The 27,948-nt window shown below is 34.0% G+C and overlaps 4 protein-coding genes and 1 non-coding gene across 8 annotated transcripts; 1 reads left to right on the top strand and 4 right to left on the bottom strand.

The window, feature by feature from the left end:
• Nucleotides 1–4,976: 4,976 nt before the first annotated feature.
• On the bottom strand, nt 4,977–7,263 carry LOC121239860 (outer envelope pore protein 16, chloroplastic-like). The gene is made up of 6 exons (XM_041137209.1): nt 6,954–7,263; nt 6,526–6,577; nt 6,202–6,233; nt 5,953–5,986; nt 5,763–5,830; nt 4,977–5,272 (listed from the first exon to the last, which is right to left on the bottom strand). The coding sequence occupies exons 1-6, from the start codon at nt 7,065–7,067 to the stop codon at nt 5,132–5,134; spliced, it is 441 nt and encodes a 146-aa protein (XP_040993143.1). The 5' UTR covers nt 7,068–7,263; the 3' UTR covers nt 4,977–5,131.
• Nucleotides 7,264–9,662: 2,399 nt separating this feature from the next.
• TRNAV-CAC lies at nt 9,663–9,736 on the top strand. The gene has a single exon. It is a non-coding gene; the product is annotated as a tRNA-Val (tRNA).
• Nucleotides 9,737–9,786: 50 nt separating this feature from the next.
• LOC121239859 (outer envelope pore protein 16, chloroplastic) lies at nt 9,787–11,640 on the bottom strand. The gene is made up of 6 exons (XM_041137208.1): nt 11,437–11,640; nt 11,264–11,315; nt 10,941–10,972; nt 10,763–10,796; nt 10,574–10,641; nt 9,787–10,082 (listed from the first exon to the last, which is right to left on the bottom strand). The coding sequence occupies exons 1-6, from the start codon at nt 11,548–11,550 to the stop codon at nt 9,942–9,944; spliced, it is 441 nt and encodes a 146-aa protein (XP_040993142.1). The 5' UTR covers nt 11,551–11,640; the 3' UTR covers nt 9,787–9,941.
• A 2,580-nt stretch (nt 11,641–14,220) lies between these two features.
• Nucleotides 14,221–17,943, bottom strand: LOC121239858 (CAX-interacting protein 4-like). 4 transcript variants are annotated; one of them, XM_041137204.1, is made up of 3 exons: nt 17,754–17,943; nt 16,276–17,285; nt 14,221–14,477 (listed from the first exon to the last, which is right to left on the bottom strand). In XM_041137204.1, the coding sequence occupies exon 2, from the start codon at nt 17,256–17,258 to the stop codon at nt 16,293–16,295; it is 966 nt and encodes a 321-aa protein (XP_040993138.1). In that variant the 5' UTR covers nt 17,259–17,285; nt 17,754–17,943; the 3' UTR covers nt 14,221–14,477; nt 16,276–16,292. The 4 variants fall into 4 exon arrangements, with proteins under 4 accessions (XP_040993138.1, XP_040993140.1, XP_040993139.1 ...); XM_041137206.1 differs by having other exon boundaries at nt 14,221–14,469; XM_041137205.1 differs by having other exon boundaries at nt 16,276–17,280.
• Nucleotides 17,944–20,846: 2,903 nt separating this feature from the next.
• On the bottom strand, nt 20,847–23,257 carry LOC121239857 (glucan endo-1,3-beta-glucosidase-like). Its single transcript, XM_041137203.1, has 3 exons — nt 22,149–23,257; nt 21,340–21,751; nt 20,847–21,240 (listed from the first exon to the last, which is right to left on the bottom strand). Exons 1-3 carry the CDS (start codon nt 23,196–23,198, stop codon nt 21,086–21,088), a joined length of 1,617 nt encoding a protein of 538 aa, XP_040993137.1. The 5' UTR covers nt 23,199–23,257; the 3' UTR covers nt 20,847–21,085.
• Nucleotides 23,258–27,948: the final 4,691 nt, after the last annotated feature.

Below are 27,948 nucleotides of genomic sequence, written 5' to 3'. Positions count from 1 at the left end.
TTAATGGTTCCATCCAAATACTGTTGAATGTTACTTGGATAACTGTCAACAGGGTTTCGAGGAATAGGAGGAACCTCCTCTTCCAAAATCGATTCTTTGGGAAGAATTATATCTTTCCAAAAAATCATTTTTGGAGTAGAAACATCCGCATCTGGGGTCGAACTCTGGATCAGAAGAGTTTTTCCCTGGATGGGTTTTACAATAGCTTTTGGATTTAAACTCGTTTTTAAAAGACGATAATAAATCCTGTAAATCAAAGTAAAGGGTTTATTTCCCTTAAGCATATCATATCTAGAAGTTAAAATGTTTAGAGTTAAACATTTTAAAATATGTTTATCATCAAGAGCAAGTGTTAAATCAGGATAACAATTAAAATGGACTGGTCCATCTGTTAAGGAGGATTGGATCATTCCGATAATGCTTGTTTCAAAACTATTGAATCTGGCATCCCTTAAACAGAATAGTACGGATGCATTGATGCCTCTCCTTGTTAAAGGTTTGGCAGCAATCTGGACAGATCCAATATGAATATATCTAAAACCTTGCTCCAAGAATTTGGTTATCTGTTTTTCTTGGAAAAGATAACATTTTTCTTGGGTTTTGAAAATAGCATAAGTTTGTTCAACAGTATGCACACAAAATTGTATGTGTAGGGATTTCTCGAACCAATTGGTTCGGTAGATCGTGCTAACACCAAGTTTTGAAATCTTCCATGATCCCAGCACGGACGACTCTGGTGCTTCAAAAGCACAGTCTTCCTCATTAACTATGTCAGGCGACATAGCCGACCTGGAGCTAATTGTTGAATTAGATCTATTCATCCAACTCATTTTGTCCTAGGACAACACCGACCGTCGCATCTCAGGGGTCTGCGAACTTACCACTCTCGGCCCTCGGGTTTGAACCTATAGCTGCCCTATACTTGCCTTCCTGGCTTCAAAACGGGACTTATACCTCCGGGTTCCTAACCTACTTGTCGAAAGATGATCCTGAACCAACCAAAGTAAAAACTCCGGGTGGGGGTTGTCAGAAAACAAAATAAGTTCAATAAAGAAGAAGCAATTTACAACAATTAGATACCAGATTGACTCTAATACCAAGACATACATATATATATATATACATATACAGTGGCCATCAACCGAAAATCTTATTTTAATGGTTTTTATTTTTTTTCCATTAAAGTTAACGCTGTTTGAGATCTTTATATAGAGCTCATAAATTCTCGCCGGCTTTGCTTTAAATCATAGTGATCCGCTCAAGATCTTTCCTCTTCTTTTTTCTTTTGCGCAAATCTCAATGTCTCTCCCCGTCTCGGAGGCTCTAACACAGTTGTCTCTCAAGTTTTTGGACAATGCCACCGATTGGGGCTTTGGGAGCTCCGCTGACTCTAATACGTGTTTTTTTAAATTATTTTTTACATAAAATTTTTAATATTTTTAAATATTTAAAAAAACATTTCATTAATCAGAAAGTTAAAAAAAATCATTAAAAAAAATATACTTTTTTAATCATGAAATATAAAACTTTTTACTTCGTAATTAAGAAAGTATTTTTTTTAATGATGTGAATTTTTTTATTTTTTTAAAATAATTAAAATTATTTAAAAAATCTATATAAAAAAATACGTAAAAAACACATGTTAGAGCCTAGCTGGAACCCCGGTAGCTCTAGTATTATTCTAATTTGTTATTTAAATGTGTTTTTAATAATGTAGATATTTGTAGATACTGTACTATGAGTATAGAGAAAAGCTTGTATGCCGCCCATACTGACCGCTATCAATATACCGTTCTGACATAATTTTTTTTATTTAATAATTAAGAAAGTCATTTTAAGAGTATTGATGTATTTTTTTATTTTTTAAAAATATTTAAATATATTTAAAAATATAAAAAAAAATAATTAGTGATACAAACGACCAGTGCCCGTGAGTATAATTAGATATAGCTTGTAAAAGTTCTATTTTAAAAAACTTTCACCGTTTTTTAGTTTGTTATGAAATTTTAGTATTGAAATTTGCATTATTGATTTAAGCTTTCATTAAATTTTAAATTTAAGCATCTTTTTATGGATTAAAATTTTTAGATATTTGAGAATCTTTATGATTAAGAAAGTATTTTTTTTAATGATATGCTAAATTTATTTTATTTTTTAAAAATATTATATAAAAAATAGTTTAAAAAAATACATAAAAAAATACCAACGGTAGCCACCGCTTTAGCATTATTCTATATAGAATGGTAAGAATATTGACATTTTCTTCATCAAAATTATCTTATTTTGATAAGAGTCCAACATAAGAACGAAGAAATTATTATTGTGAGGTAATTGATATGACAAAGTAATAATAAATGATGATATTGATCTACGAACAGCACGGTATAGACCAACTGGCCTAGGTCTGAATCATCCACATGTCCTGTGTGGTGTCACCAAACCAGTTTCAGATTTGTCTAATCAAAAGAAATGAAAAGGGTGTTTACTTGATGAGCTTGCCTGCAATTCAATAAGATATCTGCACATTCTCCAATGACAATTACTCACCTACTCATTTAGTGATCCCACGTCCATTGTTGGAAATCTTTCCTTTGGGTATTCATTTTATAAACAATTACTTTTCACCAGATATGAGTTGACGAAAGGTTTGTCGGTAAATATTATTTTATTAATAATAAATTAAAATATTTATATAAATGTTCCTTCTAAAAATTGATTATAATTTAATATAAAAAATAAATTTTAGAAAAAGATAAAGATAAATATGATTAACTTGACCAAGATATTTTATTACATATTATGTGTTCTCTCTAACAAAGGGATTAGATATAAATATAATAAAAACTTAATTTGTATATATTGCAAAAAACAAGAGGTTTGTAAATCATGGTAAGTATTTTATAATTTTAATTTAAAATTGATATCTAATTTAATTTAAAATTTAATACCGTTCAAATTAAAAATAATATATTTAATACATTTAAAGTGTTGAAATATATGTTAAACTGGACGATAATACTAAAAAGATAGCTACTACTATATTTGGTGAAGTAGCAGAAAAAAACATTTGATTGTTCAATAGTTGAGTTGATGAAATATGCTAAGAGGTATCTTTTAAAATTTTTATTCAAAAATTAAGTTTGGCTATAATGAGTTAATTAAAAAATAAATTAGGTTTTTATTTATTATGTAAAGTTATTCAAAATTTATTTTGTTGGAACATCAACCATATATTAAAAGCATTGCGAAGAAATTATCCAAAAAAAAATTAGAAAATTCAAGTTTATGTAGATCCAAAAAAACTAGAAAAAATATAAACTTTTTAATGTCCTCTCTATTGAGGCAATACAAAATAAGAAAAATATTAAATCATCATCCTAGAATTAAAATTATCTCAAATAAATTTTATAAAACTATGAGCGATATTTATTTATATGACTGTTATAATTTTTATTAATGTTTTTTTTATAATATATCACAGCGTATAAATATTTATAAATAATATAAACATTATATCGTTATTTAATTAATCAAAAAAATTATGTCCTTATTAATAAAAAAAATTAGTTCTTAAGAAAAAAAAATTAAATATAAGCTAAGCAAATGTGCCTTCACCCAGTGTGTGTGTGTATATAAGGAAGGTGAAGGTTAATAATTTTATCATCCCGCTACATACAGGCGATGTTGCGTACGAAATTGCGCATACCACAGACGTGCGGGCGCTTCTTTAAAAAAAAAAAAATAAATAGAAGAAGAAATACACGACAGAGAAGACAGCAGAGTTCCCTTCGATTTCTCCATTCTCAAATCTGATTTTCGCACCCCAAATACCTGCAAGACTCCCAATTACCTACAATAAAAGGAAATATATACACGTATATGGCACATAGTCCTGAAGAATAACGGAAAAGAAGTATATATTCTATAGAAAAAACAATATTTGCATCTGCAACTATCAAAGGAACCTGATCCTAGCATTTTTTCACAACAAGCTCTGATATCAATCAAATCATTATGAAGCTTTGCATCTTTAACATGATGCAAGGAAATGTATCGTCAAGAAGTTGTGTACAAGCAGCAGCCATCACGCACTTACATCTCAGCTTCCTATTTAGAATTTTCTTTCTATTACAGATACACAATCTACCACTCAAGCCTGAGATCACGCCACATACCATATTAGCATTAAAGGCTACAACACCTCAACTACAGCTCTCAATGTACAGAACATATTGTAAGAAATGATTTCATTTTCAATATTCACCATATTATCAGAGAATACCCTTATGTTCTCTCTCTGTTTCTACTCTTGAAAAACAGAGCATCATTTTGCTACCTTTCGGCGTCCAAATTCGTTAGATTGTATATCTGTAAAAGCTTCAGGCAAGCTCTTTTAACCCATATGGCATACATACAAAGAAAAACTGAAGTTATAAGTTGGCTGTACAGGAGCATAGAAAGCTGAGTTCAAGGCCACATGAAGCATCAAAGAGCAATCTTCTCCATGTGCATGGACATCCTCCATAATATTTGCATGGATGGTGCAGCAATTCTCAACGAAGGATTTTGACAGAAGACCCTACTTCCTAACCATGACATGGAAAGAAACAGAGAAGCAAACATCTATAGATGCATGATATCACTGTATCCTTGGGGGAGAGAAATACGTGCATCTGCACTCCTCCGCCACCATTTTCATTTGATGCTTTCAATGCACGAAATCTCCTCTCCCGCCTCTCCGTTTTCCTTCCCTTCTTTACCACCGTTCATACTTACCATCATTCCATTTTTCCATCCCATCTACCAAACATATGAAATGAAAAATAATTCTCTTCCATCCATCCGTCCTCTTCTTTTCACTCACCTTTTCAAGCTCCCAACAGAGATATTTAGTTCTAAAGAAACTGATTGTACGAGATTAACAGAATACTATTTTTTTTTTTTTTCTAGGAGAAGAATATGAACAAACTCTTAGATTGAACCAAATAGTTGGAATTCATTAACTATCTACACTCGGTTGTCTTTCTTACAAACTTACTATTTCACAAGGAAATGACAAAGTAAAAGGTCGTACATTCTTCCTTTTTGGAGTGTTGTAATAGAGATAAGGGAGAACTTTAGAGCCATCAGTTCAGACGAGGTAGTTGAGGAACTCTGCAGCAGCTGCAACCGCACAGCCTGTAATGGCATCCATCACAATCTTGTCTTTGTCCCTGTTGCTGGCTGCAGATACCAGGGCACCTGTCACCGCACCGCCCATCATGGCATTCTTCTGCAATACATCCAAAGAAAATCAAAGTTCGATATGGATTTTTTTATTGCCAATCAACGAAGTAGGTAAATGCTTGGTGCTTTGAAACAATTCTAGCCTCAATGATTACTACATCGAGCTTGCAATTAACACAGCTTTTTGCTTGCAGATTAGAACAGAGTATCTAAGCATGAAAAAAAGAAAAAGAAAAAGAATAGAACTAAACCGATGCGATTATTTTTGTTTAACAAGAACCACCTCATGTTAGTGAACAAATAACAATCTAATTCAGTGCAATCCAATACATACAAGCGGGGTTATCTGGTCTTATTTCTCAGCTCTGATTTCTGAAGCTTCATAAACAGGTTAACTATAGGCACAAACAGCGGGAAACTGAGAAACAGAGTGGAAGCCAAAATATTCAGAATCAGTGGCCATGCCTGAACCCTGATACCAAATTGCTCAAGTGTGGACAACAGAAAACTAAACAAGCACTTTATAGCAAACATACCCAGTCTCTTGTGCCACGAATCCTCTCTGCTCCATACTCCATTCCCACATACACTCCAGCCACAGTTCCTGTAAATCAAAGGGATTCTTAGTTTAGTTCCTCATTTTGCACAAGTTAGCTGAAGCATTAACCTAAGAAACTTTCATTATCTCATAGAACTTAAAAAACATGCAATATGACTCGCACTTACCCCAATACGCGCCTTCTTTACAAATCTTCTTCAGCTGCAATAACAGTAGTTTCCATTAGCAGAGCAAGTTTAGCATGCCATATTCATCTCTTTCAAAAAAAGTGTCAACGTCCAAAATGTGGAAACTATTAATTTAACAATGAATCGATATGTATATTCCGGTCAACGTCCAAAAATACAATGAAGCTAACCAACGAAACCACGAGGTCATCATGGTTGAAAAATCAGATCTAGTCAACAGATACTCACCGTGTGCGCAAAATTGTGCTGAGAAATATTCCCTGCAATCAGCATATTACATTAGAAGAGAAATTGTAACAAGATCATCTTAGTAGGTGAAAATTTCAGAGAGACGGAAAAAGCGCCAGACGAGTTGAATATGAGATTTTCATCGGTCCAGTCTACTTAATTTGGTAAAACAGTGTAGCGTAGAATACTAGAGTGGCATTAATTCCGGTGAAATTGAATTCTCCGTGAAGAGGCGGAGAACCAAAACGATGTCACAGCCAGCCATTTTTCTCAGTTTTCTCAGCGACAAAATTCATTGGCAAAAAGAGAGAGAGAGAGATATACCTTTTCTAAGGACGTGATAGGCATCCTCTGCAGCTGCTCTGGTAGCCGCGACCTGAGCAAAAAAAAAATGCAGAAGGAAGCCGTCAAATTCTCTCAAAAACGGAGAACCAAGGTTAATATTGTATGTGTAAGCTCACATCTAAGTTGTCTTCCACAGTTCACCTTTCACTCTTAGATTTTTTGGTTTTTTTTTTTCGTTTTCTTTGCTCCTTGTAATAATTTACTTTTCTATTTACATAATATTATTAATATTATTTAGTTATTCTCATGAATTTATTCTTCCATTGAGATTGTCAAGATGTTAAGTTCTTTGATTATTGATTTTGAATGTTTACATATTTAACTATTATTATATTAAAGAGAAAGAAGAAGGAAAATGAGAGAGGGGGAGAGATGAAAGAGAATGAAGAGGGAAGGAATAATATTACGGTGCCGATCTTCAAGAAACCATCTACGGTGAGGTTGAGGAAAGGGTTGCCCATGTCAATCGCGACGTCGACTTTAGGAGTAGTCACAGAACCAGAAAACATGCTCCCAGGCATCTTCTCCACTTTCACATAACACACTCTCGCTCAGTGACTGCTGTGTCGCTATCTCTCTCTTCTCTCCGTCTTTGTTAACCTGATCTCCTCTACAAATTAGACGAATTAATTGGGATTTTATAGGGCTGTTGGATTAACAGATGAGACAAGAATAGTTGTTAGATATTTTTGTAAGTAACAGTAAAATGAGATATTTATAGGATTTTAAAAATGAGAGATGATAATTATAGTCGTAAGTGTGTAAGTACTGTATAATCATTTTAAAAAAATGAATAAATTTAAAATTTATATGAAAAATATTAATTTTTAATGGTAGACTTTACTCTTTTTTAAAGCAAGTGCAGTACTTGTACATTCTACGACTGTATATAATATTACATTTAAAAAATTGAGAGATAAAAAATTGAATAAAAATATTGTAATGTTAAACTATTATTAGAATTTTTTTTTTGTTTTTAAATTTAAAAAAATTAAATTATTTTTTATATTTTGTTTGGAAGTTTGGAGAATTTGTAAAATTAGGTAATAATTAAATGAAAAAGTTAAAAAATTAAATTAAAAATTAAAAAGTGTTTATGTTTAAATAGTATTTTAGTATTGAGATGAGATGGGACTAGATGGATTGAAACCATCTATAGAACCAAACGGGGCCTTAACTAAACAATGATTTTTTTTTCAATTGTTTTTGTCCTAAGTTCCATACCGTAGGAAAATAAATGGATAATTTGTAAGATATTTATTTTTCTACAAAATCACAAGCTATGCTAAACAATCACTCATTTGAGCAATTCAATTCAAACTGACGATTGATAGTCATGAAGAATTTTAGTTTTTGTTTTTTTTTAACTTTTTTTTATGTGTAGACAAAAAATGAAGTGGCATTGTAAAGTAATTAATTATTTTCAATGATTTTTCTTCACATATTTGATTCCATGGAAGGGAATAAAGATGATTATTCTATGAAATATAAAAATGAAATACTCTAATTACAAATGGATTAGATAAAAGTAATCGCATAAATTGATTCAATCTAATGTTGTTCATCAGATTATAAAGATATTTTTATTGTAAAATAAATCTTATAGATCACATAAAATCACATCAATTTATAAGATTTTTTTTTTATATAATTTTTTTATGGTTGTAATACAGTCTAAAAAGAAATAAAAAAAGAAAAAGAAAAGAGAAGAGAAGGCCGCCCGAGATCTCTGCATGAGCCGGTAGTTGGGGCGTGGGAAAATGTGGGTGTGCATGTCGGTAGTTCTGTGTCTCACTACTACACTTGGGCTTTTTGTTGTTAGGTTGGTCAAAAGTGAAAATTGGGTTTGGCCCATTTGATAACCACAAATCTGACTGATAATAATGTATGGTCCAGGCCCTTAATCTTCCAACTGATAGGCCCCGTAAGTTTACAAAGCAAAGTTAGACCCAGAATATTTTGCACAAATAAAGTAGAACACCAAGATGTAAATCAAAATGTCAGTGAAGTTGGGGTTTTGAGCATCAAAAAGGAACATATTTGTTCTGTGATGTAGCACTGCAGCCTGAGCATATATGGGCATAAAATATGTGAAACTTTGACAATTTTTTTATCCTGCTAACAACTGAAACGAGTAAAATATGAAAGACCTTATAAACACGTACTGTGTAACTGTAGGACGCACTCTTATCTTGGAAAAATGCAAAGTTTTGTATAGCCTAAAATACTCACATCCAAAAAGAGAGCTTAATCTTGCAAGTAACGCCCCCCAAGAGCTTTTTGGTAGCGGTACTAGCTAGGTTAAATTGTGACACCAAAATATACTACTAAGCCTCTGGTTTTTGAGTCACCTACTCTTTATGTCATTCACTCAAACATTAAATGTTATTTAAGCCATAAAAATACTATATGACTAAGTAATTCACAAAAATAATCAGATCCAATCACAACTACAGTACAGTCAACAGAGATATTTAGTTCTAAAGAAACAGATTGTACGAGGCTAACAGAATACTATTTTTTTCCTCTAGGAGAAGAATATGAACAAACCCTTTTTCAAATCATTGTAACTATAAGGCCTCGTTTGTTTTTATAATTATTCTATTATCATCTCATCTCATCTAATCTAATCATTATAACTTTTTCAAATTTTTACAAATAAAATAAATAATTCAACTTTTTCAAATTCTAAAACAAAAATAATATTAAAAAATTATATTCTAACAATATTTTATTCAACTTTCAACTTTTATCTTAACTAATCTCATCTCATCTGCGAAAACAAACCAGGCAGATTGAACCAAATAGTTGGAATTCATTAACTATCAACGTTCGGTTGTCTTTCTTACTATCAAGACATCCATTGACATTCCAGATCACAAGCAAGACTTCGGCAACACACATACTCCTACCAGTAACTCATCTACACAACAACCCGATAACTCCAAGTCCACAAGATAGAATCTGCTGCCCTTAAGATACTATCTGTTATGTTTCAAATGTATTTGTTATAGTTTAAATTTCAAATATTCAAGTGTACTTATCTCTCAATGTAATTATCACTTGTAACAAACTCTTATCAATATAAATAGAAACTAAGAAATTTGTTTTCTAACGTCTGGGTGGTGTAGTGGGTTATCACGCTAGTCTCACACACTAGAGGTCCACGGTTTGAACCCGGGCTCAGACATCTATCAATTATCCTTTATTACTTATCAAAAAAAAAAATAGAAGAGCACGTCCACCAAATCAAGTGGAAAGACTTATTCAAAATTCAGTTCAGTTTCTATACTTACAAACTTACTATTTCACAAGGAAATGACAGTAAAAGGCCGTACATTCTTCCTTCTCGGAGTGTTATGATAGAGATAAGGGAGAACATTAGAGCCATCAGTTCAGACGAGGTAGTTGAGGAACTCTGCAGCAGTGGCAACCGCACCGCCTGTAATGGCATCCATCATAATCTTGTCTTTGCTGTTGTTGCTGGCTGCAGATACCAGGGCACCTGTCACCACACCGCCCATCATGGCATTCTTCTGCGATACATCCAACGAAAATCAAAGTTCGATATGGATTTTTTGATTGCCAATCAATGATGTAGGTAAATGCTTGGTGCTTTGAAACTATTCTAACCTCAATGATTACTACATCGATCTTGCAATGAACACATAGGTTTTTGCTTACAGATTAGAGCAGAGTATCTAAGCATGAAAAAAGAAAAAGAAAAAGAATAGAACTAAACCGATGCAATCAATTTTGCTTAACAAGAACCACCTCTTGTTAGTGAACAAGTAGCAATCTAATTTAGTGCAATCCAGTACATACAAGCGGGGTTATCTGGTCTTATTTCTCAGCTCTGATTTTTGAAGCTTCATAAACAGGTTAACTATAGGCACAAACAGCAGGAAACTGAGAAACAGAGTGGAAGCCAAAATATTCAGAATCAGTGGCCATGCCTGAACCCTGATACCAAATTGCTCAAGTGTGGACTACAGAAAACTAAACAAGCACTTTATAGCAAACATACCCAGTCTCTTGTGCCACGAATCCTCTCTGCTCCATACTCCATTCCCACATACACTCCAGCCACAGTTCCTGTAAATCAAAGGGATTCTTAGTTTAGCTCCTCATTTTGCACAAGTTAGCTGAAGCATTAACCTAAGAAACTTTCATTATCTCATAGAATTAAAAAACATGCAATATGACTCGCACTTACCCCAATACGCGCCTTCTTTACACATCTTCTTCAGCTGCAATAACAGTAGTTTGCATTAGCAGAGCAAGTTTAGCATGCCAGATTCATCTCTTTCAAAAAAATAGTGTCAACGTCCAAAATGTGGAAACCACGAGGTCAATCATGGTTGAAAAATCAGATCTAGTCAACAGATACTCACCGTGTGCTCAAGATTGTGCTTAGAAATATTCCCTGAAATCAGCATGTTACATTAGAAGAGAAATTGTAACAAGATCATCTTAGTAGGTGAAAATATCAGAGAGACGGAAAAAAGCGTCAGACAAGTTGAATATGAGATTTTTCATCGGTCCAATCTATTTAATTTGGCAAAACAGCGTAGCGTAGAATACTAGAGTGGCATTAATTCCGGTGAAATTGAATTCTCCGTGAAGATGCGGAAAACCAAAACGATGTCAAAACCAGCCATTTTTCTCAGTTTTCTCGGCGACAAAATTCATTGGAGAGAGAGAGAGAGAGAGATACCTTTTCTAAGGACGTGATAGGCATCCTCTGCAGCTGCTCTGGTAGCGGCGACCTGAGCAAAAAAATGAAGAAGGAAGCCGTCAAGTTCTCTTAAAAACGTTACCCAGAAGGAGAAGAAGAAGGAAACTGAGAGAGGGATAGAGATAGAATGAAGAGGGAAGGAATAATATTACGGTGCCGATCTTCAAGAAACCATCGACGGTGAGGTTGAGGAAAGGGTTGCCCATGTCAATCGCGACGTCGACTTTAGGAGTAGTCACAGAACCAGAAAAGCTGCTCCGCGGCATCCTTCTCCACTTTCACACAACACACTCTCGCTCAGAGACTGCCTCTCGCTGTCTCTCTTCTCTCCGTTTTGTTAATCTCTCCTGTACAATTTGGCCTCCTCAGTTCTCAGAAAATATTTTATGTCGTTTAATTCTATCTTATCGTTATAATTTTTTTAAAATTTTATATAAAATAAAATAAAAAATTTAATTTTTTTAAATTTTAAAACAAAAATAATATTAAAAAATATATATTCTAACAATATTTTATTTAATTTTTTAATTTTAATCTCATCTCAATTCATCTTTAAAAATAAACGAACCGACGAAATAATTGAGATTTTATCCGTCTATTTAACTAACGCCCGTTTGTTGGATTAAACAGGTGAGACAAGAATAGTAGTTATATATTTTGTAAATAATTTAAATTAAGATGTTTATAAGGTTTTAAAAAATAAGAGATAAAAAATTAAATATAAATAAAAAAATTTTATTTGTAATCTCTATTTAAGAATTTTATGTTCAGGCCTTTTATTAAATATGAAAAAATATTATATTAAAAGAGATATTTTTATAATTTTAAAATTAAAAATATCTAAACTTATATTATTGTTTTCAAAAATGAAGATCATACGTACTATTACTTCTATAAAAAGAAAAATGTTAAAAAATCCGTTTTGAGCTCCCGTTTATAGTTCCGTTTGAGGTGTAAAGGCCTTTACACTACTTTTTTTTTTTTTTTAATCTTTTTCTTCTCAACCGTGACCCTTTCCTCTCTTTTTTTTATTTTATTATTATTATTTTGTTTGTCTTCTATCTTTTCTTTTCTCACCTGCCCCTCCCTGACACCTCTCCATTTCTTTTCTTTTCTTTCCTTTCTCTCTCTCTCCTTCCTTCCCATCAACCAGCTTTTCGCAGTTCAGTATTGTTACTGGATACAAAAACAATTCAATCAAATTTCAAAATTATAAAGTTGTGACCAAAATTTTGAAATCTTAGAATTTTATTAAATCTATTTTTGTACCCGATGACAATACTGAATTGCGAAAAGCTGGGGGAGGGGCAGCGCATACAGGTGAGAGAGGAAAGAAAGAAAATAAGAGGAAAGGGGTCAGGGAAGGGACAGGTGAGAAAAGAGAAAGAAAGAAAGACAAAAAAAAAAAAAAAAAAATACAAAAAGGTAGAGGGGGAGGGGCCACGGGAGAGAAAAAAAGATTAAAAAAATATAAAATAAAAATGTAGTGTAAAGGCCTTTACACCTCAAGGAAATCATAAAAGGAAGCATGTTATAAAGTTAAATTATTATTAGGATATATATATTTTTTTTAATTTAAAAAAATTAAATTATTTTTTATATTTTATTTAAAAATTTATAATGTTATAAAATTAGATAATGATTAGATGAAAAAATTAAAAAGTTAAATTTAAAAATTAAAAATTAAAAAATATTTGTGTTTGAATAATATTTTAATGTTGAGATGAGATGAGATAAAACGAGATGAATTGGACTATATGTAAAACCAAACAGGGCCTTAACTGAACAATAATTTTTTTTTTAATTGTTTTTGTCTTAAGTTCCATATCATAGGAAAATAAATGGATAATTTGTAAGATATTTATTTTTCTTAAAAATCACAAGTTATCCTAAACAATCACTCGTCTAGCAATTCAATTCAAAGTGACAATTGATAGTCATGAAAAATTTTATTTTATTTTTTATTTTTTTTTTATGTGTAGACCAAAAATGAAGTGGTATTGTAAGTAATTAATTATTTTCAATTATTTTTCTTCACATATTTGATTCCATGGAAGGGAATAAAGATGATTATTCTATAAAATATAAAAGGGAAGTACTCTATCATAAATTGATATAATTTGATGTGATTTATCATATTATAAAATTATTTTTATTATAAAATAGATCTAACGGATAAGAAAAAATCATTATGTAATATGGACTCGTTGAAAATGATTCTGATCTAGTTAATGGCCTATTAGTATACATAATAATTATTAGTTAGTAATATTTGTTTTTAAGAGTTGTACAATGAATCGAATCTGTTGATTCGGAATCATGGGATGAATAGATATCACAGATGATGAATTGATTTCTTACCTATGTCACTCTATTTTTGTTGTCGGTCTAAAAAGAAATTAATAAGAAAAGAGAAGAGAAGAGAAGGCCGCCCGAGATCTCTGCATGCGCTGGCAGTTGGGGCGTGGGAAAACGTGGGTGCGCATGTGATCCACATTGAGTTTGCGCAAGTCGGTAGTTCTGTGTCTCACTACTACACTTGGGCTATTTGTTGTTAAGTTGGTCAAAGTGAAAATTGGGCTTGGCCCATTTGATAACAACAAATCTGACTGATAATAATGTATGGTCCAGGCCCTTAATCTTCCAACTGATAGGCCCCGTAAGTTTACAAAGCAAAGTTAGACCCAGAGTATTGCACAAAGAAAAATTCTATTCATCATCTTTTTTCTCATCATCCTCTCATCATCATATAATATAATATTAAATGATAAATTCACAAATAAAATATAATAAATAGCTTTCAATCATCTAATGCCACATCATGAGCTTTTTGGTAGAGAGAGCTTAATCTTGCAAGTAACGCCCCCCAAGAGCTTTTTGGTAGCGTACTTGCTAGGTTAAATTGTGACACCAAAATATACTACATGACTAAGTAATTCACAAAAATAGTCAAATCCAATCACAACTACAGTACAGTCAAACAAGTTCGGATTAAGTAGAATATACAATGCAATAGGCACCCCAATACAATAGGTTAATATGTTGAGGCTCCTCAATACACAAATTAAACACCTCGCACCTTCAAACAATCCAAATACAAAAGCAGGTATAGATTTTGGTTTGCCCACCATTTGGGTTCCATCACTGATTTGCCGACTTTAAGAGAGATCACCATATCCATTAACCTGCATTTCTGCAAATTCAATCATTTTTTAAGGCAATAAGCAACCGATGCATGTGTTATACACAACATTCTAACAACAGAACCTCCCAAGGCATAATAAGATTATATCCAGTTGCGTCAACTACAAAATAGAAACAAAAAAAATGCTTCCCAAGTCCAAATAAACAACAATAAACCCACCAATCGATGGCCATCAAAATGCATGGTAAACTAGACAAGAAAAACTCATTTGATTATGTTGACAAGCAGCAGAGACTGGAAATTCTTCCAGATTTCTGACTATCAAAAGCTATTTCCTTCTCTGTGTTTATTGATGATCCTTCTTCGTATTGATTGCTCATTACTGATTAAAACCATATTCAATACAAGCTCATTGGGCTTGTTTATGTAGCAAGGTGTTCTCAGATATTTCCTTCCCAAACATCACTACTTAACACAAAATACTTTTTTTGATAGGTCACTCTTAACACAAAATACTTTTCAATTATAAATCTTCATCTTTTTCATCTAACCATTACAACTTTCCCAAACTTCCAAATATAACACAAAAAATAATACAAAATTTTTCAAATCTCAAAACAAAAATAATATTAAAAAATTGTATTCAAATTTAAATTTATAAAATTTTTATTCTCTCTCCTTCCCCAAACCTAATAAAATATTTTAACTCAAAACATTTCACTACTATTCACAAATATTCTGAGATATTCTAAGTGTCCAAACTTCATCTTAGGGTCGATAAAGCCACACTTTAACTTTTTTTTTATAAGTAAGAATAATTTATTAATCCACATAATTAGGCATATCCCAAATATACAGGAAGTATACAAGAGAAAAACCTAATTACAACCTAAAGCCACACTTTAACTATACTTATCAAAAAAAAAAAAAAAACCACTCTTTAACTAAGGATGGGATCCGACTCCGAGTTGAACTAACTCCGGCTCTGCTCTACATGGCTGGTGTCAGAGCAAAATTGGGGTCATTGTTCAGAGTTGGGCTAACCAAAGAAGAACTTGCACTACACATTTGTGTATGAAAATTAATCAAAACTTCAGGAAAATCAACTACTGCAATAAATAGAAATGATTGCATAACAGAGCACAAGGAAACAACAAACAAACAGAACCATAAGCGATAATCATAGACCTTTTTTTTACTGGTAATATCATAAAATACCTGGCAAGAACACAAACAAAAGAACTGAAAAGAAGACTGCTCAAAAAAATAGACCTAATCAGAACCATACAGCAGGAGAGCACGTGATCCAGGCAACAACTCAACATCAAGTCAATGGTTAAGCACTAGAGATTGTCAGCAAGATCATGAGAAGTACTCGTGGAAAAGACAGCATGTAGACCAATAAAGATAAAGAAAAGGGGAAAAAAGAGAAAGAACACTGAGACCAGTTAGGCAAACCCAAGCTCTTTTTTTTTTTGATGACGGGAGAATCACCCCACGGCTGAGCCCTTAGGACTCACCCATGGAACCTAAACCCCGGGGAGACTAGCACAGGAACCTACCGCCATGGCCTCCCACTTAAATTGCAGTTTGATCCCAGGAGGAATCGAACCTATGACATAGGACACATGCACACAAGTTTGCCCTTACCACTTGGGCTACCCAAGCTCTTTATTAGCAATCAAATAATGGTGTATTCATCTTGTAGGAAAAGAATTTAAACCAAAGTTCTAGTAAGCAAACTGACAAAACTAAAGCAAAAGGTACACACATTCCTTATTCAACCATTTCATGGCATACTGCAAAAGATTAGAAAGGAACTCATTAAAGTAACGAGTAAAAATACCTTTCCCAGAACAAATTCTACGCATCCTCATAATGACGTCGTTTTCTGCTCTTCTTCTCATATCTCTTCTTGTCCCTGCCAACCCATGAATCATCTAAACCACTTGAATCTGAATCAGATGGTGAAGCTGCCCTCCTGCTTGTTCGCTTACGCTCTCTACCAGAGTCCTCAGATGCATCAGAGTCAGAATTGTCTGAATGCCGGTGACTTCGCCGCCTCCTCTTCTCTTTCCTACTCTTCCTATGCCGTCGTCGATACTCGTAATCCTTGTTTGAGGACTCATCCTTATAACTGCGCTTCTTTCTCCTCTTCCTACCTCCATCCGAATCATCCGAATTACCATTTCCTCTCTTCCCACTCCGCTTCTTAGATCTACCTCTTTTCTTTCTTTCTGAATCTGTATCCGATTCATCTTCATCTAAATCCTTCTTTCTCAACAACCGACCCTTGCCACTAATCTTCTTCCCATTTCTCACAGCAATAATCCTCTCAATCTCTGAATCTACAGCTGAATCTGAACTCTCACTATCCTCTTCATCACTCTCATCAGAGCTCTCAACTGCACTTTTCCCTTTCATCTTACCCACATTCCCCTTCAACTTATCCAACTCAGCCAAAGCTGCAGCCTCGATAGCTTCTGGGTCTTTATCCTTACTATCATCCTTAATACTCAGAAAATTCCTGCACTGAAATGTGAGGTGTCCAACACGGCCACACTTCTTGCAGGCCCCACGGGCCTCATTGGCATTTGATCCAGTTATTCGGGCAAGAGCCAGTAGGCCTTGGAAGCTTGCATATGCATTATCAGACTCCGGTTCGGCGTTCATTGAATTGTGGCTTGCAGAGTTCTTGCCATCATCCTTGGTGGGTGCGTATGGGTCATAACCAATCGCACTCTGCCATATACCATGGGTTTGAAGGGCTGCACTACTGTGCACCCGATTATTGGCTGGCATGCGAACCCTACCCGCCGTAGCCGGCATCTTGAAATTCAAAGATCAAACTCTGCACTAGAACAAAATTATAGTAACGATTATAATATTTCAAAATGATAACAGTTAGTTAAAATTTCATTCTATGAAAGACCAGAGTTTCTTCGCATACAAATCAAAAAAATTTAAAATCTAAACCTAACTTTAACCCTAGAGCCTAAGCTTTTAGTTAAATAAATAAATTAATTCATTAATTAAATAAAAAAAAAACCTAATAAGAGCTCGAAATTTAAAAAATCGAATTCTAGGGTTTCTACGGATTACTCGCAATGAAGCTTAGATACAATGGAAAATGCCCATGAAAGTTTTCAGGAAGAAAATCAAGAATCCGAAACCAGCAGGAAGAAACAGATTTCATATCAATTACGGTTACACGGAAAATAGAAAATCGAACGCCTTGGAGTTAACAAAAAAAATAAACCAAAATTTTTGCACGAAATCTCCTGGACGAATCAATGAGACAAATTCGATCAATAAACCTCTTACCTGTGCTGGAGTGAAACTTGTTGAAGAGCAAATCCGAGAGGAACAGAGAGACGGCAATCTCAGTAAAGGAACAAAATTTATTGTGCCTTTCTTCGCTTTATAGATTAAAAAAATAAAAGAATGTGAAATAAAAAGACACCGTTGGTCACCAACAGTACCATCTAGATTCTAGGCCACCGTGTCCTAGTTTCGAAAATTAGTAACGTTAAGGCCTGTTTAAAATTCATTAGTAAAAGAGAAATAATTTGTGAACTATAATAAAATAATTTGAATTTAAATATTTTTTGAAATTTTGAAAAAAGAAAATGATACTAGGTAGCTTGGCTTCGTGAGTTTGCCCCCCAAAATAACTGTTCAGATATTTTATTTTAGTTATTATTTTTTTAATAATTAATAGGAAATTGATATATTTTTTATTTTTAAAAAATATTTAAAAATATTTTTAAAATATTGAAAGAAAAATAAAAAGCATAATTTGCACTAGTGGTAAGTTTGAGAGGGCAAACTCATTGTATTGAGTAACAGCAACTTTTGAAAAATGAGAAAGATAAAGTTAAATAAAAATATTATAAATTTAAAATATTATTTTTTAATATTATTTTTGTTTTGAGATTTGAAAAAATTAAATTATTTTTTTTATTTTATTTTAAAATTTAAAAAAATTATAATGATTTAGTAATGATTAGATAAAAAAGTTAAAAATTTAAAATTAAAAAATATTTGTGTTTATGATATTTAGATGTTAGGATGAGATGTGATAGGATAAGATAGGATGTAGATACGTTTGGATCCAAAGCTCGTCTCAACTCATCTTATTTAATTATTACAATTTTTTCAAATTTAACACAAAATACAATAAACAATTTAACTTTTTTAAATTTTAAAATAATAATAATATTAAAAAATAATATTTTAACAATATTTTATTCAATTTTTAACTTTCATGTTAACTCAATTCAATTTAATTTAACATCTAAACGCAACCTAAATCTCTTTTGAAAAAATGTGATAAAAAGTTGGACCATGCTACTATGTCATCCAGCACATACACCATTGGGTGTGACCACTACACATTCTGCATTTAAAAAAAAAAATTCTTTTAACATTTTTAAAATATATATATATATATATATACACACACAAATTTATTATAGTAATTTTCTAAACATTTAAAAAAACCAAAAAATAAAATAAAATAAACTTGCATTTTAGAAAATATTTAAGGTTTTTCAATTTTGCAATCTTGGCCTAAAATAAGAAAATATTTAAAAACAAAAAAAAAAATATAAATCTAACAATTAGGATAAAACTGAAAAATAAATGGACTTTATTGTAAGGTGTGGGGGTGAAGCTGGTCCACCCCCTATTTGTTTTTTAGTTTGAATCTATTTGGACAGATGTCACGCTACGATTAGAGATTAGGTGATAGCTCTTCACTGCCTGAATGGCATAAGTTGATTGCAAGGTCATTTGGACAATGTGATTAATCTAGTGGAATAAAATAGATCATTATGAAAACTGGTGGTACAATTTTCAACCCTTCATAAAATCTTCCAATCCTTATCTCGCTGCCTTCAACACAAAGGAAATTCGTTGGGCTAATCTACCTTCAGATACTTTGAAAATGAAGTTAGTTCTCTTGAAAGAAACCGATAAATTTCTCATAGAAAGAGACCAAAAACCCTTTCTACTTACTTGGAAGATGGTGGTATTTATAAGTTATCTACTGTTGGTACGGTCATGCAAAAATTCTTATCTATCTATGATGCCTAATATTGATGGATCTATATGAATGTTATCTTATTTCGGAAGAAGAGTCATTTTCTTTTACATCTTATTTTGATTCAAGATATTCTAGACATGAATGGTCACGAGGATTGCAGTGATCCTATAATAGAGTTTTTCTTTTTATTCGCACCTCGATTCTTCAAAAAGGCTTTTTACCCTCGCTGAAAAAGATATCAGGATCACGAGAATTGCAGGATTTTATAATTAGTAATGTTAGATATAAATTTTAAATAGATAATCTTCATACAAGTCTTTTATAAAATAATAGATCCCACTAATAAATAATAATTTTTTTATACTTTTTTAAAGTGAGATCCACTTTTTTACAAAGGCTTGTATAAAACTTGTCTAATTAAGACTTGTACAAATCATTTCTCTTCTATAATATATATTTTTTTGCTTGCACCTTTGATTTTCCATAATTGGTACCCTATCCGCATAACAAACTTTTCAGTGAAATTTTGTGTTTACAAAACAAAATTCTAGCAACACAATTCTACATGCCATCAACTTCACTAGTTTATAAATTACAAAGAAAAGATAATTATTAATAAAAAATCATAATTTTACTACACTTTTATAAATAATTTACATCTCTATTTGTAAATTATTTATAAAAGTAATGTAAAATTGAAATTACTTTGAATTAAATGACACAATTATATCATTTGGTTGTAAATAAGATGTAAAAGAGTTATGAGTATCACTATCTAATAATAAAATATTGACAGTAAATTAAAATGTAACCTCATGATATATATATATATATATACATTCACACTCTTGTTTTGCCCTTGTTACGATTTTTTTAATAATAAAACTTGTATTAAGATTAAATATAAGAAAATAAGAGGTGAGAGTGAAAGAGACTCCATCAAGTAATGATATCCACACAACACATTTCACAACATATTTCACGACACATGTTTTAAAGTAAGGGTATTTTTAAAAAATAATATTACTTTTATCAAGTATTTTATTAAACTACAATTCATTTTAAAATATGATTGTGTAATGTGTTGTGAAAAGTGAAGTGTGTTTAACATTTTTCTTTCCTAAATAGCTCAGATCGATGGCCACACATGCATAAGGCCACTCATGACCAGATCCGCTAGATGTGGAGGTGAGTGACCCGTTCCTCTTCAGTTTTAAATGGTCGCTTTTTATTTGTTTGTAAGCCAAGCCTCCCAACGTTCAATTTTGGTACCTTCATTTTTATCTCTAAAAAGTGAACGAAATGCAAAAGAGCACACGACTGAAAGAAGAATGAAACGTCAGAAATACATCCAAAAGTCAAACCAAGAATACAAAAAGGTATCTAATCTACATCGTACATATATATAGGGTCTCTACAGCCAATAAATAAGGCTTTAAACAACGTAAATGGGTGCAACATCCGCCATAGACGACAAAAGAAAAAGCTTTGAATTTTGAATACACCGAAGAGCCTAGCCGTTGGAACCCAAAAAGGCCACCCATGACCCACCTACCCCCGAAGGACCCACGAAAAGCACATTAAAAAATGAATAATAATTAAGCTAACCTCAAATCAGAGAAGAAAAGAATTGTATCCCTATCGTTAAGGAAGCTAACGAAACGAATAGCCTCGTCATGGTGCGGCGATTCACCGAGCCTCCCGCCACTGACTGCTCCAACTTTTGATTTAGATCTTGGAATGGGTACGTACAAGTTTGGTAACCTGCAATCACAACCCACAAAACAGTTTATGTTTCCAAGAATCCATTTATGGCCAATTCTCAGGTAGGTTTTAGGGATCGAGCGAAAAAAGTAATCTTACTGGGATCGGTGGTGGTGAGGACTCCACTGTGGTTGAAATCGCAGTCGATGTCATGGCGACCAGAGGCCTGGTAATAAGCGTTCATGGCGTACGATGCGTGTGATCTCACAGTGTTGGGGTTAAAACATGGCCCACCCTCCTGTATCGACTTGCAGTCCACTCCCTTGCTGCACACGTAGTCTATATTCGCCTGCAGCGCCTCATCCGTCGCGTTCGTTTTGGGCACGCACCATTTCCGACCGGAATCTCCAGCCGGTGTTGGTGTAGGCCCCTGTGCAGTAACCGGTGTTGGTGTAGGCCCCTGTGCAGTAGCCGGTGTTGGCTGTGCAGTAGCCGGTGTTGGTGTAGGCCCCTGGGCAGTAGCCGGTGTTGGTGTAGGCCCCTGGGCGGTAGCCGGTGACGGGGACATTGCCTGCAGGCAAAACAATGGACGGTCATGATTGGCTTTACTTTTTCATAAAATCCAGGAGCAACAAGTTATTATAGCACCGATAGTACTGAATCATATTTGACTTAGCACAGAACAAAATGGACAGGTGTCTTCTGTCTTGGAGGAGGGGCGAAGTTTGAACATTTACGTAAAAGCTGGCAAGCGTCAGAACCGAGAATCTTTGAACACGGAATGGAATACAGGTGGCTTAGCTTGACGATGTCAGAAGCAAAAGGCCCCAGAGATAGCCACGAATATCAACGTTACCCTTGCCTTTTGGGGTGTCAAACCGACTCAACCGGCTTCAAAGACTTCGACGGAACAACGACGGAATTGAATAATAATTAGATAAATATCGGAACAACTAAACTAAAAATACCTGCTTGTTTCGTAAAATACCGACGTCGTAAACGGGAGTAAGATCCGGCTTGAATAATCCGAAGTTTCGCTCCGAAGTGCTCGGTTTGAGGTTCTCGTTGAACAAAGAGAAGAGGTAAGTCTCGAAGGTCCTGTTCGGCATCAACGGTGTGCCTTTACCGGAGTTCACGTGCTTCACGAGGTTACCGTTATAGGACAGCGCGTTCTCCAGGTTCACGTCCGGTTGGTTCGGGTCACCTACCGAGGGCCAACCTGTTTCGGCCACCACGATGTCCACATCCTCATACCCCAACTTCTTCATTGCCGAATAAACCGCGTCGAGCTGCCCATCGAACATATTGGTGTAGTTATACCCCGTGACGTTGTCAAAAACGCCACCGTTTGGCCTGAAGAGCGCGTAGTTTAATGTCCGGGCCGTGAAACCGAAGAACGGGTAGGGGTTGATCAGAAAGGGGGACTTGGTTTGTCTGTGATACTCGAGAATCGAAGCGAATATGGCTCGATCGTACCCGCGTCGGAATCGCCCTGAGCTCGGTGGCTCCGAGGCGGACAGTATACCCAAAGAGTGGGGCGTGGAGACCTGAACACCGGTAACATTTGCCAAGTCTAAGGCCTGCTTCAAAGCCTTCATAGCCGGTAAAAGGTGCGCGATTAAACTCTTGTCTGAGGTTGCAAGAATTTCATTACCGACGGCGATGCGGTTGATTTTAGTTTGAGGGTAAAACGGGACAATATTACTGGCGACCCAGGACCGGGCGGCGGGGAGCTTGGCGAGGGAGGGAACATCACCGTTTCCGACGGTAACGGTGACGTAGATGCCGGAGTTGGAGAAGGCGCGGAGAATATCTGGATTGGCGTCGAAGATCTTCACGCGGTCGATGGTAGTTTGGGTTTTGAGAAAGGTGGCGACTTGGGAAGGTAATGGGAGGTTGTCAGCGACGGTGCCATAGTTGACGCCGATGGAGTAGGAGGCGGAGGAGTGGTGGATGAGGTGGTTAAGTGAGAAAAAGAACAGAAAGAGGAGTGTAAAGAGATCACATGGTATTGCCATGGCGGCTAGCAGAAAGCTGAGAGTTTTGGGCAGTGGAGTTGAGATAGTGGTGAAGTGAGAGCTTTAGATCACAGATGTGTGTTTGTTTTAAGCGGAATAGGGAGGTGGTGGGGGCCACTGATACGCAGAAGAGATAGTGGTCATTTTGGTTTTCTTGGATGAACAGCTCAGTACAGGATCGTGGGTGCTACACGCGTAGGCTGTAACAGAGACTGCCGACTGGTTTTGTAAGATGTAACGGTCCGGTTGGTCCCATTTTATGATTTTATATTTTTAATAATTAATTCTGTACCGATTATTCTTTAAATTGATAATTTCGATTTTATCAATTTCAATCTGATTCGATCTAATTTTTTTATTTGAATATATAATATTATAGTGATAATATATTATAATATTTAATGATATAGTATTAATATAACTATTAATATAATAAACTATACTGTAAGACTGTTCATTCGAATTTCGGACCAGATTTTCGAGTATACCTAATCCAGAATCAGAGTCGGGTTTCGACCTGAATACACTCGGATTATGACTCGAGTCGGAACCCGGATGAACCAAGGTTTCTACTTCCAGCTTCAACAAGATTTTCTTTTTTTTAAATAAAAGCCTACAGTATCTAATTTTTTTCAGAAAAAAATAAAGCTCAAAGTTTATTTTTTTCTAATCTAAAAGCCTATGTTACTGAAAAGTTGGTAATATATATTTAATTTGAAATTAGATAATCTTGTACATGTAATATATTCCATAATATATATTCCATATTTCAGTATGATAATATTACTGTTAAAAGTAATCGATCAAATAGTAGTACTTCTAACCTCTACTACTTCTAACCTTCCATGGCCATGCATTATCATGTAAAATGCATGCAATAATGTGATTCACTACATATTAAATTAAATTACATTACATTACATCACAAAACACAAAATTATAATATATGAAAATTACAAAATGCTTCAATTGTAAGTTTGAAACTGCCATCTATTCAACTACTTTTGTATCCTTTAAGTGTTTACTAATTACATTAGCACGTCATGAGAAACTAAGGAACCTGAAAAAAGTAAAATTTTTACTAATTACAAAATATAAATTGCTATGAACATAATTTACTTACATATTGGCATCTATTTTCTTTCAAATGAAGGCACAAATGCACATTCATAAACATAGTACTATCATGTTTGCCACATGCCCATAAGTTACACGTCTAAACTTGATTATGTGGCTATCTAGATTTATATATATAAGTCGAAAAACATTGAGAATGTTGATCATACAAATAAAAGAGTTGGCTGATTATGTAAAAAGAAAGTACTTACTCTAAATTTTTTTTAACATCAATGGGAAAAGAGACTCACAGCATCCTCTGTTGAAGATGAAGCTAGATGATCATCTAAAAAATATTAAAAAATGAGTTAGATAGATAATAAACCGAGATAGATAGATATTAAAAAAATATTTCAAATTTCAAACTTACCTTCAAGGTCCATTGACTGTATGTATTCTTCCAACTCCCGCATGTCGATAGCTTTGGTCCTTAACCAATTTTGGGTGCAAATGAGGGCTTCGACAGTTTCCGGAGACAATGAACTCTTAAAAGGATCCAATATTCGTCCTCCAGTACTGAATGCAGACTCCGAGGCAACAATGGAAATAGGGGTGGCTAACACATCACGTGCTACCTCAGCAAGGACAGGATAATTGGCGACATTAACTCTCCACCAATCTAAGATAACAAAACCGAGCGAGTCATTTACACATGCCTCAGACAAATACCTCTCTAGCTCCGATCTAAACGCCATAACACCCTGCTCTTCAAGAAATTTGGTGAACATGATCTTAAATTTAGTCGGAGGCGGTGTTGGCTCATTAGAACTCCCCCCCACTAGTAGTGTTTGGCATCCCTTGAGCCACATTAGAACTCCATCTAGCCACACGAAATGTATTATACTGCTCGATCAAGCGGCCTAAAAGGAGTTTAACCTTGTTCTCTATCTTATCCGCCAACTCATACCCTCTGCACTTTTGCAACCAAAACTTCATTGCCATCATTTTGTTTCGTGGATCAAGCACAAAAGCGACATATATCATTAAGTTGAACCTATTTGTGTTACCTCAATACTTGTCATACTTCTCATATTTATGCCCATAGTACAAGTGATAATATCACTACTCAAGCACATATCATTTAATACATCTTCAATTGTGCTAAGTTGCTCAAAATATACATTAGTAGTCACATACAAAGAACCAGAAATATTCAATGTAACATCATAAAAAGTTTTCAGCAACTCTACAAAAATCCGTACATTTTTCCAATTATCACTAGTGGGGTTTACAAAATGTTCATCCACAAAAACAAATTGTTCAAATACTTGTTTATGTTTTTCAACGGTACTCAACATCAAATATGTGGAGTTCCATCTAGTAGGGACATCCAAGCAAATCATTCTCCAAATGATCTTTTCCTTTGCCGCACAAACCTTGAACTTTGCAAATTTTGACGGTGAAGATTTCACATACTTGACGGCATCCCTAATCTTTGTTACAAATTCATAAACATCCTTCAAGCCGTCCATAACAATCAGATTCAATATATGAGCAGCACACCACATGTGAAGAAATTCACCACCCATTATAGTACAATCATTGTCTCTTATTCTCCTTCTCATGTAATCAACAACATCATTTGAGGAGGCATTGTCAACTGTGATGGTCAAAATTTTATCAATACCACATTCATGCAATCTCAAGTCTAATACATTCCCAATAGTTTCGCCCCTATGGTCAGGAATTTGGCAAAACTTAAGTATTTTTTTATGCAATCTCTAATTGCAACCAATAAAATGTACGGTGATGCACATGTAGTTTATATTGTGCACCGACGTCCAGGTATCGGTGGTAAGATAGATTCTTTGACCATCCAACAATTTCTTTAATTGTATCTTCTCTTCGTTATACAATTTAATACAATTATTTTTTAAAGTGATTCGGGATGTCAAAGTAAATCGAGACTCTAACTTAGTCACGAACTCAACAAACCCTTCATGCTCCACTAGCCTAAAAGACAATTCGCACCTAATAAAAAACTTAGCGGTTGACACCCTAAGTTTTTCTGCATCATACTTCACTATACCTTGTGGGCTACACACTCTTCCCTCTGTATCCCTCTTAACACTAAACTGACTTTTTCCAACTCCTTTAAGTCTAAGAGGGGAAGTTTCACATGCATTCTAGAGGTGATGTAGCATAGATGAAGTGTCATTCTTGTAGTGGTAATTGTATAGCTTAGCGCAATAATTGCACTGAGCTTTTGGGTTATCGTGGTCAATAGGTTGCACTTTAGTAAAATATTTCCAAACCACCGATCGGTTACTAGGAGTTTTTTTATATTTCTTGGGTAAAGGTGGGATGGAACGGGTAGTCTGTTGTGTATATGTGGATGAATGAGTTGGAAGACTCCCATGCTCCTCCACATCCACTGGAATAGACGAGTCACCACCAACATCTTGGGTTGTATCGACATTACAACTCACAGAATCTTCTTTCATCTGTTATTGAATAATAAAAAACACCAAACACAATATAAATATAATCAAACTTAGATTATTCTAACGATTAACACTCAACATAATGAACTCTAGTCTCAATAGATTTAGATTTTTGGTTCTCTTTACTGAAATAATACTCAACAAACAACATACACCTTCAATCTATAACCTTTGTTTTTCATTCTTTAGTCATGGGGTCAGAGATTGCACAAACTACCTAGATACCAAAGCATATTTACAAGCAGATACAACCACCACATATACTACAATAGAAACTTTTTTTTTTTTTGAAAGAAACTTACTACAATACAAACTTATTTTTTATATATTTTTTAAGGCTGACTATATATGTGGTTATGCAGGTGGTTTGGAGAATCATGTGAGGAGGGGGAAAGGTTTCGAGGCTCAGCGATAAGGATGCCGACCTGTTTCTATCAAGTTTGTTTTGTTTTTCGTTTTTTTTCCCCTATGTGATGTAATAATCTAATTATAGTTATATGGGTATGTGGGTTTAGATCAGAGGTTGAGTAGTAGTATGTAAAGATGTGAAATTCTAGAATTAGATGCGCTAATCAAATTAGAAGAGTTGGAAATTCTAATCTTCAAACTTTTGTTCATTCCTTTTTTGTTTAAATATATATATTTTTAAATTTGTTTAAATCTGATATATTTTTCCTAGGTAAATGGGTTGTAAGCAGATATATTGTTCTGTAAACAGATATGCCTCGAGCATTTGACAAACTCCTTCTCATTTTATTTAAATCTGCCATATAAACAGTTTATAATAAACCCACCTTATACATGATTCTGTTCGATGAACATATAAATCAATCAGCACTACTTGAGCAGAAGAGGAAGCATCGTCCATTAGACAACAAACGATATTCAAATAATTTTATACCCAAAAAGAGGGAAATAAAATAAGGTTGAAGAAACAGGGAATACCCAGAAACGGAAAAAGAAAAGCTTTACGATTAATCCGGATTGAAAAGAATCTCTAATGATAAAAGCAAAAAAATTATTACACGATCACAGACTCGGATGCTCCTAAAAAAATTATTACACGATCACTGCCATATAAACCCACCTTATACATGATTCTGTTCAATGAACTCAACAATATAGAAATCAATCAGCACTACTTGAGCAGAAGAGGAAGCATCATCCAACAAGACAACAAAAGATACTCA

This window comes from Juglans microcarpa x Juglans regia, chromosome 7D, assembly GCF_004785595.1.
Source record: "Juglans microcarpa x Juglans regia isolate MS1-56 chromosome 7D, Jm3101_v1.0, whole genome shotgun sequence".
Classification (NCBI taxonomy): domain Eukaryota; kingdom Viridiplantae; phylum Streptophyta; class Magnoliopsida; order Fagales; family Juglandaceae; genus Juglans; species Juglans microcarpa x Juglans regia.
This window is presented reverse-complemented; position numbering and strand designations above follow the sequence as displayed.

Bases quoted from the DNA above. Each gene is read 5' to 3' on its own strand.
- LOC121239858 (XM_041137204.1), bottom strand. From the start codon at position 17,258: ATGCCGGCTACGGCGGGTAGGGTTCGCATGCCAGCCAATAATCGGGTG.
- LOC121239859 (XM_041137208.1), bottom strand. From the start codon at position 11,550: ATGCCGCGGAGCAGCTTTTCTGGTTCTGTGACTACTCCTAAAGTCGAC. The intron at 10,973-11,263 runs GTATCTCTCTCT...TGCTGATTTCAG, and splicing joins CTATCACGTCCTTAGAAAAG to GGAATATTTCTAAGCACAAT. The intron at 10,797-10,940 runs GTGAGTATCTGT...CTGTTATTGCAG, and splicing joins AGCACAATCTTGAGCACACG to CTGAAGAAGATGTGTAAAGA.
- LOC121239860 (XM_041137209.1), bottom strand. From the start codon at position 7,067: ATGCCTGGGAGCATGTTTTCTGGTTCTGTGACTACTCCTAAAGTCGAC. The intron at 5,987-6,201 runs GTGAGTATCTGT...CTGTTATTGCAG, and splicing joins AGCACAATTTTGCGCACACG to CTGAAGAAGATTTGTAAAGA. The intron at 5,273-5,762 runs GTATGTTTGCTA...GATGTATTGCAG, and splicing joins TTCGTGGCACAAGAGACTGG to AAGAATGCCATGATGGGCGG.
- LOC121239857 (XM_041137203.1), bottom strand. From the start codon at position 23,198: ATGGCAATACCATGTGATCTCTTTACACTCCTCTTTCTGTTCTTTTTC. The intron at 21,752-22,148 runs GTATTTTTAGTT...TTTTGCCTGCAG, and splicing joins GTATTTTACGAAACAAGCAG to GCAATGTCCCCGTCACCGGC. The intron at 21,241-21,339 runs GTAAGATTACTT...TTGTGATTGCAG, and splicing joins CCTCACCACCACCGATCCCA to GTTACCAAACTTGTACGTAC.